The sequence below is a fragment of the Fukomys damarensis genome, unplaced genomic scaffold (assembly GCF_012274545.1).
Source record: "Fukomys damarensis isolate Sample0158 unplaced genomic scaffold, DMR_v1.0_HiC HiC_scaffold_39, whole genome shotgun sequence".
Taxonomy (NCBI): Eukaryota; Metazoa; Chordata; class Mammalia; order Rodentia; family Bathyergidae; genus Fukomys; species Fukomys damarensis.
The window spans coordinates 111,821,095-111,834,621 of NW_022900951.1; the positions used below are offsets into that span (position 1 = coordinate 111,821,095).

At 37.4% G+C, this 13,527-nt stretch overlaps 1 protein-coding gene across 4 annotated transcripts in view; it reads left to right on the plus strand.

Annotated features, from left to right (window-relative positions):
- Positions 1-1,021, plus strand: part of LOC104875077 (integrator complex subunit 6-like) — a 58,525-nt gene extending 57,504 nt beyond the window's left edge. For all 4 annotated transcript variants that reach the window (XM_033760293.1, XM_033760294.1, XM_010642443.3 and 1 more), the window contains one exon: positions 110-1,021. In XM_033760293.1, coding sequence (XP_033616184.1) covers positions 110-218 — 109 coding nt within the window. In that variant the 3' untranslated portion in view covers positions 219-1,021. The remainder of the gene's footprint in view (positions 1-109) is intronic.
- The last annotated feature ends 12,506 nt before the right edge of the window (positions 1,022-13,527 follow it).

Consider the following 13,527-nt stretch of genomic DNA (forward strand, 5'->3'; position numbering starts at 1 on the left):
TGAGGGAAATTTTTATCTTCCCTTGCAGACTGTAAACTTGCCTTTGTGCCTTGTACATCAGAAATGTTGGAAGTATCTTTTGGTTAATCAAATTTCTCTCTACTTTCAGGTTTAAAAGACGAGTCTTAATTCAGTACCTGGAGAAGTTTCTAGAAAAAATAGATTCCCATTATCTTCACAACAATGTTAATAACATAAACAGCAGATCATCATGTTAATGCAAAGGCCTGTGAAGAAAAAGGACAAGTTTTCTGTGCTGTAGAATGGAACAGGATATTGCTGAAGCCTCCTAGAATGTTTGAGTCAAGAGCATCACCTTCTATAGTTTAAGAAAAAGTGGTGGAACTTTTTTATTTTGTTTTAGTAAAATTTGGGCTTTTGCCTTAGGAATTTTGGTTGAAAGTATCCATTTTTGGTTTTGTTTTTTTGTTAGTTTGTTTCTTTTCCCAGTTGAGGAATTGGTGCTGTTAATTCAGTGTAATAAATTCATAAAACACTGCTGCCCCTACAATAGGTAATGAGGGTTCACTCATTTAAACTTGGCCATTCCCAGCAGGTCCAGAATGAAGAGGGCACATCAGCAAGTGAAGCACTACTTAAAATGTTCTTACCATGTCCTTTAGAAAGAATAAGCATGCAGAATCAAAGCAGCCATTTTGTGTGTGCTAAACAGAGTTTTCAGTCATCCCTAGTTGTGCCTTTTAAACCATGCAATATTCAGTATAGTTTGCATCAGAGTAAGAAGCTGCTATTTGGGTAACTTATTTTTCTTTGGGAAGGGGCAGGGAGAGTCACCAAACAATCTACCTCCATCTCTCTTCTATTTTGTCTAGAGAAATTACAAAGTGCACCTGAGACTGCCCTAACCCTGGACATTTATTCTCACATGTGACAACAAAAAGTCTTCAGGTGGACTTGTACATTCTGTGCTTTGGAAGCACTAAAAGAAAAAAAAATGTGTATATTTCCTTTAATGTTTATACAAAAGTTTATATGGAGCGGTATTATTATGTTTGTATTTGTAAAAATGTAAGTGTTCAAAGAGATTTTGACTTTGGATATTTTAAATAAATCATTTTATCGGTTTTCACAAGTTTATTAATGATAGAAATGTTTCTAGTCACGTTTCTCGTGATGTGTTATTCTGTTCCTTTCAGAGAACAAAGTTCACACTACTAAACGAATGAAGATGTTAAAATAAAGATTTAAACTAACAAACATCCCTCACGGGACTGACTGATGTTAGTGAAAGGGTACTCTGAGGTCTAGTCCTTCCCAAGAAACACTGAAGAGGAAAAACTGTCAGAGTCAATTTCACTGGAACTCTGAAATATAGTCTAATGTTTACAGCAACCAAGTGAATGCTGAATCATGAGAAAAATCATAGAAACATAGCAGGAGAGTTTTGTGATATTTAAATTTATCCTTATCTGGGTGTGGTGGCGCATGCCTGTAATCCCAGCACTCAAGAGGCTGAGGCAGGAGGATCACTGTGAGTTCAAGGCCAGCCTGGACTACATAGTGAGACCCTGTTTCAAAAATAAAATTGGGGGACGGGATTTGGCTCAGTGGTTCTGCTGCCTGCTTCATTAAGTACAAGGACCTGAGTTTGATCCCCAGTACCAAATTTTTTTTTACCCTTGCCCACCCTCCCTCATGGCGTGACAGTGGTTTAGCAGGTGGCAGCCTGCACTCCATGTATAGGTTCCTGTTTCTGAAGTGAGAAAAGCCTAGACTTTATTCCCAGGCAATTGTGTTTGTACATTTCAACCTGTCTCAGAGATCCCTAGACTGACAAAAAGGTGTTAACTGCCTTTGCTTGACATAACTTCAAATTCTCACAGGGTAAAGAAACAGCTATATGTAGGATATTCCTCAAAAATGCATCAAGGCAAATGAACAAGTTGCTTCCTGGGGAAAACAATAGATAAGCAAAATCTTGGGAGGAAAATCTAGAGAATAATGTGCTTTGGAGAGTAAGCTTTAATGTTCTCCCACGTATCCTTGGGTGTCTAGAAAATTGTATGCATGCCCAAAGCAGGACTCCTATCCAGAAAAGACTTGAGAACACCTTAACATTTCATTTCTCTCTAATCTTTAGACTCAGCACAAGCAGGTAATGAAAAGCTAAGGCAAAACTGTAAACAGCCTGCCTCAGTATTGAAGGAGTGTCCCAGTCCCAGTCACCCCTTGGTACTTGACTACTTTAAAACACTTCAGATTTGGCACTCAATGTGTTTTGACATAAAAATTTTGTCCAAGTACTCATCTGTGTTTGCTACTGCTTCACAAGTTAGAACTTGTCAGTGTTAACTGCCTCGTGACTTGCTACCCTTTCCAGCCAGTGCAGTTTGTTCGGGACTCCTCATTTTGGTTACTTCAGACCTCCTGTAATCAACCAATCATGAGTACCAAGGTACCACTGAACTAAGATCTGGAGAGTAATTTTTTCTTTTTACTCTAGAAATTTGAGGAAATCTGTGGTGAACCCCAAGCCGACCTCTTAAGTTAAAGGAGCAGAGACTGCATGACAAAAACAAAAACAAAAAAAACAAACTCCTTACAGAAATAGTTCCGAAGAGTTAATAAACCTCTATAACCCACGACAAGTGATAACAATCCTAGCAGGATTCAAACTTTCCAGTCTTTATATCACAATATTGAATTTTCCAGTTTTCAATAAAAATTAGGAAGCACACAGAGAAACAAGGAAGTAAGGATAGGCCAACAGAGTGTGTTTTGGGGGCTAACAAACTCAGAAGGCATAGGAATTGGACTTAATACACAAATACTTTAAATCAGCCACCTTAAATAAATCAAAGAAATAAGGGAAACCAGCACATTGTTTAGGGTAAAGAACTAAATAAAACCAGGAGAATGAGGTATAAACAAAGAATATTTATAAAGAAGTATTAAAGGGAACCAGATAGAAATTATGGTCCTGAAAAGTACAATAGCACATGGAAACTTGCCTAAAACTGTTCAATTGCAGACATGAGCAAATGAAAGAAAGAATCTGACCTTGAAGATAGGTCGATTGTAATTATCCAATATGAGGAAGAAAAAAGAAAAAAAAATGAACAGAACCTTAGCCTCAAGGATACCATGTAGCATGACAACATCTACAGAATAGAATCTCTGGAAGGAGAGGAGAAAGCAGCATAAAAATATTTAAACATTGCTCCCAAACTCCCAATTTTAATAATAGACACAAATCTATACACCTGACAGGCGGAAGAAACTACAAAGAAGCTAAAGCTCAGAGTCCACTGAGAGACAAACTTCAAAGTGAATCTAAAAACCAGCCAGCAACTACTTGTCACAAACATGGGATCTGCACTAAATAGCTGGTTTCTCATCAGAAGCATGAGAGGCCAGAAGGCATGTTTAAAGGACTAAGGGGGAACAGATGGTGCAATTCAGTGGTAGAACACTGCCTACCATGCACAAGGCACTGAGTTTGATCTCCAGAACAATAGCAACAAAAAAGACAAGACATTGTCAGATAGCAAAACTAAGGGAATATATTGCCAGTAGAGTCCCCTGTAAGAAATGTGCTAACACATCCTTCAGGCTGAAATGAAAGGACTGTAACTAAGAAAGAAAGAGCAGTGAAAGTAACTACATAGGTTACCTGTACATTTTAGTCTAGGGGAAGTGGGAGGGGTTAATGTATTGTTGGGCAATAAATTTTGGTAATAGCGTTGATGGTCGCATAACACTGTGAAGGTATTTTAAGCCACTGAATTGTATTCCTAAAATTGGTTGCAATACCAAATTTTATATTGCATTTAACTATAATTTTAAAAAATTAATACATTCCTTATTTAACAACTGAGTCCTGTTTCTGCAACTATGTCATTAAATAAATTTGTCACTAAATGAGGAATGTACATTACAATAGAGTGGAGAAATGGTCAAAGGAAACTCCCAACTTGATGACTTTGTTTTTATTTGCATAACGTACATGCAGTATTGTAATATATAACAACATAAAGCTACAGTAGTATACTATATAGTATAATCAGAAAAAATTACAGTACAAGTAGTACAATTTGTGCTATACAAAAAAAGGGCATTGAGGTTCTATAAACCAGATGTACACAACTGTACAAAAAAAAGACAGGTTGTAAGTCCAAGGGGTGTGTAGTAAGTCTGAACAACTATTAAATGGGCAGGTCGTTAAACAGATAGGTCATTAAACGAAGAATATCTGTAATTTAATCTACTAAAATCCATTGAATCATACACTTGAAATAGATTGCATGATGTGAATTATATCTCAATAAAGTTGTTTGCTTAAGATTGAGAGTTTTTTTAATGCAATTCCACTGTGTGCTCTGTACAAGAAACTGACTTTAGGTTTAAAATCACAAGTAGGCTGAAAGTAAAAGGATAAAAGCAGATAATCCACACAAACTGCAACCAAAAGGGACATGAGTAGCTATACTAACATCAGACAAAGTAGACTTGGAGTCAAAAATTGTAACAAAGAAAGATCTTAAAAATTGATAAATAGGTCAATCTTTCAAGAAGATATAAAAATTCTAAACAAGCATCAAACAGGTTACTCAAAGTAAATGGAACAAATTGACAGATTAAAAGGAAAAACATATAATTCTACAATAATACATAGTTGGAGACTCCAATAATGGATAGGACAAGTGGTCAGAAGATAAGGAAATAGAGGGTTTGAGCAATACCATAAACCAATTATATCTAACAATACCTATAAAAACTACCCCAAAACAGGAGAGTACACATTTTTCTAAAGTGTTCATGGAGTATTCTCTAGGATTGATTGTATTAGGACACAAAAGTGAAAATTGAAATACTGAAATCATACAAAGTAACTTCACCATAATGGAATCAAACTACACACCAGTAACAGCAGTCGGACCAGTACTTCACATCATAATGCAAAAATTAACTCAAAATGAACCTAAATATTAGGACCTAAAACCATAAGACTCTTGGAAACTTTGGAGTAACCCTTAGTGACTTTGGCTTTGGCAATGATTTCTTAGATATAACACTGAAACATGGCAAAAGAAAAATAGAGAAAATTTTATTTTATCCAAATTAAAAACTAGGCACCTCAAAAGACTATCAATACATTGAAAAGATAACCTATAAGATGGGAGAAAATATAGCACATCATTTATTTGATAAGGGTCTAGTCCATAATATTAAAAGAATTCTTTCAACTCAACAATAGGATGACTCAAGAAATAAGAGCACAGGAGTTGAACAGACATTTCCTCAATGAAAATACACACCTGGCATGCATGAAAGATGCTCAAATTCACTAGTCACTAGAAATGACACAAAAATCACAATAAAATAACAGTTCACAGCTACCAGAATGGCCATATTTTTAAAAATGGAAAATAACAATGCAGATAAAGAAAAATGGGAGTCTTCACATACACTGCTGTTGAGAAAGCAAAGTTGTAAAGCCATTGTGGAAAACAGTTTTTTCCTAAAAGTTAACGTTGAAGCTGGGGGTGGTGGTACATGCTGATAATCCTAGCACTTAGGAGGCTGAGGCAGAATGATCTCGAGGCCAAGGCCAGCCTGGGCTACAGAGAACTGGAGGCCAACCTGACCTACATAGTGAGACCCTCTCAAAACAAACCATTGGATTACCATATGAGCCAGCAATTCCATTCTTAGAGATGTATTCCAGAGTTGAAAAAAAGGTGTTAAAATGGAATAAGAAGCAAAATCCAACAATGTGTTGTATACAAGAAACACACCTAATGCAAAAAGAAGCCAATAGAGTGAAAGTGAAAGGATGGAAAACAATTCTCCATGTGACAGGAGCCCAGAACAAAGCAGGGGTAGCTATCTTATTTGCAGACAAAGTAAATTTCAAACCAAAACTGATTCTAGTATTATAGATGTAGGACGGTACTGCATCATACCTCTGCGAATGTAAAATATCTTGTACCTGCTTTATGATATGTAGTAGTGACCGTACTTTATCAGAGCTATTTTTAAAGATATTACTCTAGAATGTTCTCTTTCCAGATGATGATTAAGATGCTAATAAAAAAAATGGTGCCAGGTACCACAACAGCAACAGAACTTTGCTGTTATCTGGATATTAATCTTTTCTTTGTTTTTTTATTTTTTTAATGGAATGTGCTGAACGCCTATAATGTTGTTCAGATGACTGCAGAACCTGGAGAAGCTGTTGCTGCTATTGATGCATAACAATTAAATATGTAAGGTCATATCTACATGGGTTTGATTACAGAAACTAATAAAGTATTCTCTAAATAATGAAAAAAAAGAATAAGATAAGACTACAAGAGCAAGAAGCAATTTAAATATTTTCAGGGACCATTTTCATCTTCAGAATTAAGGAGTATTTTAATCTTACATCATTGCCTGTTCTCTTTTACTTTCCTTTTTAGTTTTATTTTAGGATTCCCTATTTTTAATGTTCATACAGAGATTTCTTTAACTGAAATACCGAATAGTTTCTCTGGTGTGAAACACTATAATAGCACACAGGATCCTAATGAGATAACTAATAATGTGAAATAGGAAGTAAAGGGCTAAAGGTGTAGGGAAAGTGGGAAGAATAGGGGAAAGATAGTAAGGGAGAGGGAAAAAATATGATAAATTGAAAGAATGGAAATAAAGTGTTTGTAAATGGGGAGGGGAGGATGGGGTGAAGGGAAGGCAGGGACAAGGGGAAAAAATGAGAACCAACACCTGTCATGTAAAGGTACAAGATCCCAATAATGAATGTAACTGTACTGTATACCTGAAATGTACCAATAAACTCAATAAAAAGAAAAAAAAGGTGTTAAATAAAACTTGTACTATTCAAAAAGGTGGAAACAGATCAAATTTCCATCAGTGGGTGAATAAACATTGTGATATACATATACAGTGGAGTAGCACTGGCAATATAGGGAAATAAGATCCTGATAAATGTTCCAACATAGATGGACATTGCATACATTATGCTAAATGCAAGAAGACAAAATAGAGCACATATTTTGACTCCATTTATGTGAAATACAAAAATATGGCAGATTTACAGGAAGTAGACTACTGGTTGCAAGGGGCTGGGAGAGGGTAATTGACCAATATACTCTAATGAGTACAGACCTTCCCTTTGGAATAATGAAAAGGATCTGGAACTCAATAATTATGTGATGGTTAGACAGCAATGTGACTATGCTTAATGTCACTGAATTTTACACTTTAAAAATGTTAAAATTGTATATTTTAATTTTATAGTTATAAATTTCATATGGTAAGTACTTTATAACAACAAACTTAAGTGCATCCCAGTTGCTACACAGAGCAGTATAATGAACACCCAACCGCAGCTGTGCTCAAATTCCAGATATGTAATGATGTTTTTAAAGAAATCACTTACCATCAATAACAGTATGTGTTCATGCTTGGCTTGGAAATGTTGATTTGAACAACAAAGAAATTGTAAAAAGAACTCCAAAAAGTAAACCTACTGTGCTTTAGAAGCTAGTGGTGTAATGTGAGTAAATACTGAGTAGTTTCTCTGGTGTGAAAAACTAAAAGTGCAAATAAGGCTCAAATAGTATAATTAATAGTGTGAAATAGGAAGAAAATTGGCTGAAGGGGAAGTGAGGAGAGGGGAACGGAAATAGGAAAAAGAAAAAATGGGGAAAAAGGAAGAAATGGAAACAAAGTCTTTATAAATAGAAAGGGTGAAGAGGGTGAAGGAAGGGCAAGGGTATGGGGAAAAAATAATAACCAAGATATATCATGTAAAGGTACAAGATCCCAATGATGAATGTAACTGTATTGTTTGCTTTAATTGTACAAATAAACTTAATGGGGGGGAAAAAGAAGCTAGCAATGTAATGACACTGGACACTTTGGTCATCTTCCTTCTTCTATCACAGTTCAACTAAAGAATCCAGAAAAGAACTAGAAAGAGATAGAGATAGACATAGACATAGATATAGACATAGAGAAAGAGATAGACATAGAGATGACAGAGATATATGATGCTGCTGCTGTTACGAAAATCAGCCTTATGCAATTGTGAAATGTGGTTAAGAAGTCTCAATAAGGCTCTGTCACCTCCACTGAGGTAGGGAAGGAAACAAGATAAAATATGCAAACATGTTCTGGAACCTCATCAGTACAGACAAACGTATCTTCATTCCTGTTGCCTCTGACCTCAATGACAATTATATCCTGGAGAAGCCAGGAGCCTGCCTCACAGAGCTAAGCACAAACACCCTGCCCCAAAGAGAAAGACGGAAGGAGAATCCAATGCAAGACAGAGGAATCGCAAGTCAGGATGCTGCTTCATGTCAGTAAGTAAATTAACAAATCAAAAGAATATCTGTGAGCTACAAAGTGATGGTTGTTTATTGTCTACTACATTCTCGTATCTCCAAAGAATCTTCCTGTGGTACACTTTGGGAATATATAGAGGACAAAGAAATAGAAAGGAAAGATAATTGTCTAATGAATTCACCTAGCCAAGTTGACATTACAAGGATGGGGGTCTCTTGTCATCTTGATACCACGTGTTGTCGGGCAGTTTCCATAGAAATGGCTCGCCGATTAAAAGTGTTCCAGGTCTTTCTTGCCTTCAACAAAGAATTGGATGAGACAAGCCAAAATCGGTGCCAAAAGTTTATTTGAAAAGCGAGGAGTGCTGGGCGTGGTGGCGCACACCTGTAATCCCAGCACTCAGGAGGCTGAAGCAGGAGGAGGATTGCTGTGAGTTTGAGACCAGCCTGGGCTACATAGTGAGTTCCAGGTCAGTGAGAACCTGTCTCAAAAAAAAAAAAAAAAAAAAAAAAAAAAAAAAAAAAAAAAAAAAAAAAAAAAGCAAGGGGTGAAGAAGTATGGAAAGAACCAGCTCTACAGAGTGAACTTGAGCTGAACAAAGAGAGAAAAGGATAAAAAGCAAAATAAAAGTACACCCTGTGTCCAGGAGATGTAGAATAGGCAGTTGGAGCATCTGGTCTTTATGCCATCCACATCTCATGCGAGCCCAAAGGAAATTCTACATACAAGGTCCTGTGAATCATCTGGTGCCACCCTGGGCTCCTGCAACTGACGGGTCCACCCATTTCTCCAGCCAGCCTTGCCACGCTCTACCTCCCCTTCAACCATACCTAGCCTGTAAATAAAGACGAAAACAAAGTCGTATTTCTGCCTACCATGAAGCAAGTTTCCCCACTTACAAATACACATTCATGTCCTTGCTAAAGAGGATACAAAGTCCAGTTTTTTATCTTTAGGATTTGTTTATGCTTCTGCTACCTAATTCACACCTTAACTCTAATAATGTTGTATTTTAAGTGCTGAAAAAGAAAGTTAACTCTTGGTAATACATTTTATGTTGGCAATCTAAGGAGAGGAGTGTGGTCAAAACCAAAAAGATGTGGTTCACATGTATGCAATCCTATTTACATCAGTATAAGGAAATAATACTCATAGCTGTAGACTTTGCCTGTGCATACACACATTCAACATTCCCTTTACCCTCTAAACTTCATGGTGAAAATCCTTTCTCTAGAGCAGTAACCCAAACACTTATTCTTGGGGTTCATGATAATTACCAATCCTGGGTGAATTAAGTTGTTATAGTTTTTATTGACTTTAACTGCTGGACACAGGAAAAGGAATAGTTGTTCTCTAGGATCTCTTGCCTTCCAGGCAAACCCTCCTTAGGGTCCCTGAATCAGTCAAATCCCACGCATGCCTAGATTACAGATCCAAAAACTTAGGTAATTAGTGGAGGTTCCATGAGGAAGGATCTTTCTTCACCAAAAAGTTTCTACTGTTACACCGTCTTCTATTCATAGCAAAAGGAGCCCCACAACCCTGTATAGAGTTGATGGCACAATAGTAAAGGTAAATAATCAGAATTCTCAATGATTACAGGACCACAAGTCTAACTTGGCATTAACTTTCCAGAAATAATAAATGTGCATATGGGTACTTCTGAGAAACATTTGACCTTAGTAGAGACAGAATATTTAACCACAAAACATCAAATTACCTTGCAAACTTATCTGCTTATCTTAAACTGGGTGTTTTCTGGTCATTCAAGTCACAGTGATGTGTATGCAAAGAAACACTTCCCTATGAAAGTGATATGGAAATGCCAGACTCAAATGCTGGAGCTGCAAGGCCTATGGATTAGGAAGGGACTAGAACCACAAATCCTAGGCATTAGGACTCCAACTGCTGCTATATTAACTTCTCTCTTTATTTGGAAGAATTCCAAGATGGTCTCAGATTAACTTTACTCTTTGTAGTGGATTGACTAATGGTCACCTTGTAATGCCCAGCTGAACTGAATCAGTGTGGGCTGGGCATGGAGGATCCACCTGAAGATTGTTACCAAGAGCCATAAAAAAGAACTGGGGAGGAAGACCTTGGCCTGTTGATTTGCTAGGAGAAGCTTGCTGCAGGTGGTTTTCCTAACATGAACTAGGCTGTTCGTGTCGAAGAAGGAGCTCAAGACCTCGCTGTCACTGGAAATGGCTACTGCTTTCATCAGGGGAGCTCTGATCTTTACCATGAGCATCACTTCCTGGCTTCACTGTGGATCTCAGCTTGGTGGCATAAATCCTTCATCACAAGCATGGATTTTCTGGCTCCACCACTGGCCGTTGGGCCTTCCAGGTGCAGATCCTCAATATAGACAAGCATGAGACATTGCCATGGGCTCTAGGCCACTGGCTGGACTCGAGGAGGACACTGCCTTGGACTGTAAGCCTTCAGCTGGACTTGTGTGGGACATTGCTGGGATCCAGGCCCTCAGTTGAATGTTTTGGGCACCTAGTGTGCAGTTAATCTCTTGTACTCCTTGAATTTGACTCTTTGGGTATTAATCATAAAATAACATTATAAGTTGTGTGTCCTGTTTTTAATGTATTCCCTTGCCTGATCCTGCTGACTACTTTGATATTCCTCTCAAAATTATATTATAAGACAATAGTGACTTTGCAGGTGTCACTTGATCTTCACGTAGGGGATTCTCTCAGCAGGCCTGACCTGCAACCATACGCCATTCAAAAGCACAGCACCATCTCCAGTTGGCAGCATGAGAAGACAAGCTAGGAATATTTGACACACCCCTGCTGGATTGAAGATGGGGAAAGGCTACACAAAAATACCCGGTAATGGCTTTTGTGAATTGAGAGTGAGCTTCCTGTCATTGAAAGCAAGAAATTAAGGACCTCATTCCCACAACGAAAGGAATTAGATTCTGAAAACAGTAATCTCAAGAAATTTCAAAGAGAATTCCACCTCAGACTTTCTGGATGAGAACACAGTTTGCCCCAAATTTTGATTCCACTCTTTTAAGGCCCAACACAGAGAAACAAGATCCCATAGAATAATGAGCCACGGGGCTGTGAGATAATAATTGTATGTGGTTTTTCAGCCATTATGCTTGCAGTAATTTATTTTAAAACAATAAATTCTGGGTAACTTCCTACACAAAATTAGAAAGCAATCACCTAATAGGCTCTCTGCACGTACATGACCATATGGATTTCACCAGGGTTAAGGAAAGAAGAAACAGCTCAGGTCTTGTATCCAGGGGCCTTTTCATACTCTGCAGGCACTGCCTTTCTGAGCTTCCTTCCAGAACGAAAAACAGAAACAGGGCTGGGAATTTAGCCCAGTGGTTCCACAATCTGCCTTCCAAGTGCAAGGACCCGAGTTCCTTTCCCGGTACTAAAAACAAACAAACAATAACCAGAAACAATGTAAATAAAGTAGAGCCTGATTCTTTAGATTTCTACTCCTTAAACTGTTCCATAGAGGGAAGGTCATATCCAGGCAAAGCAGTCCTAAACAAGAGCAAAACCCTGGGTGGTACAGGCCTGGATTTCAAAAATCACAGTGGTTAAAAATAGTACGGTGGGCTGGGGATATGGCTCTTGGCAAGTGTGAGGCCCTGAGTTTGATTCCCAGTGCTCCTCACTCCACAAGAAAAGAAAGAAAGAAAGAAAGAAAGAAAGAAAGAAAGAAAGAAAGAAAGAAAGAAAGAAAGAAAGAAAGAAAGAAAGAAAGAAAGAAAGAAAAATATGGTACTACCATAAAAAATATACATGAAGATCAGTGGAGCAGATATGAGTTAGCTGTCTGATCTTTGAAAGGGGGGCTAAAAGCACACAGGAGAAAAGATGTGCACTTTAACAAACAGTGCTGGGAAAAGTGGTTATTCATGTGCAGGAGATTAACTCTAGACCCATATCTCTCCCCCTATACCAAAATCAAATCAAAATGTATCAAAGAACTACAAAGAAAAACAGAAGCATGAAATATGCTGGAAGATAAAATAGGGTAAATTGTTTAAGACACAGGCATAGGCAAGGATGTCCTGAATAGAACCCCAGTTGCATAAGAAACCACACCAGTAATCAAAAAAGGGAATTACTGTATATGAAATAAAGCTTCTACATAGCAAAGGAAATGACCAGCGGATTGAAGAGATAACCTACCTAATGGGAAAAAAAATTTTGCCACCTATTCCTGGGACAGAGGATGAATATCTACAAAGTATAAAGGAACAGAAAAAAATAGACCCACCCCCAAAAGACTCAATCAAAAATGGTGAATTAAAATGAATAGGCATCTCTTGAAAGTATTTACAAATGGCTGGTAAATATGCAAAAAAAAAGTTCAGCATCTTTGTCCATTAGAAAAATATAAATCAGGGCTGGGTATTTAGCTCAGTAGCACCGCACCTGCCTGGCAAGCACAAGGTCCTGCATTCTATTTCTGGTACCAGGAAAAGAGAAAAAAAAGCTAAGCAATATAAATCAATCAACACTGAAATTTCATCTTACTCCAGTAAGAGTAGCTATCATCAGGAACTCAAATATCAACAAATGCTGGCAAGGTTGTGGGGAAAAGGAACATTTCAACATTGTTGTGGGAATGTAAACTAGTGCAACCATTTTGGAAATTAGTAAGGAGATTCTGCAAAAAAATAAAAATAGAAATTTCATTTGACCCAGCTATATTGCTCCTGGGTATATCCCCAAAACAGCACCAAAATTCACCATAAGGAAATTACAGAAGAGTCTTATATGCCCATCAACAGACGGAATGGCCAAGCAAAATGTGGTATTTATATACAGTGGAGTACTACTTAGCCATAAAGAAGGATATGTTTGAGTGATTTGTAGTCCATAATCCTAAGTGAAATAAATCAGAAACAGAAGGTGAAATATCACATGGTTTCTCTTACACGAGAAACCAAAATATAAGTAATTTCAAGAGGAAAATACAGGAGAGATGGAAGGAATCAGGGAGGCAGGCTTTTGGAGAAAGGACGGGGATAGAGACAAGAGGAAAGAGGGCGTCATAGGGGAGAAAGTAAAAGTTATCAAGATGTACTATGTATATGCACCAATTCCCCAAAACAAATATAATTATTGTGTATTGTAAAATATACACTAAGATTTTTTAAAAAACAATAGAAGCAATGAACTCACTGGCAAACATTGCCAAAATAAATGTCAGCTGGATGTG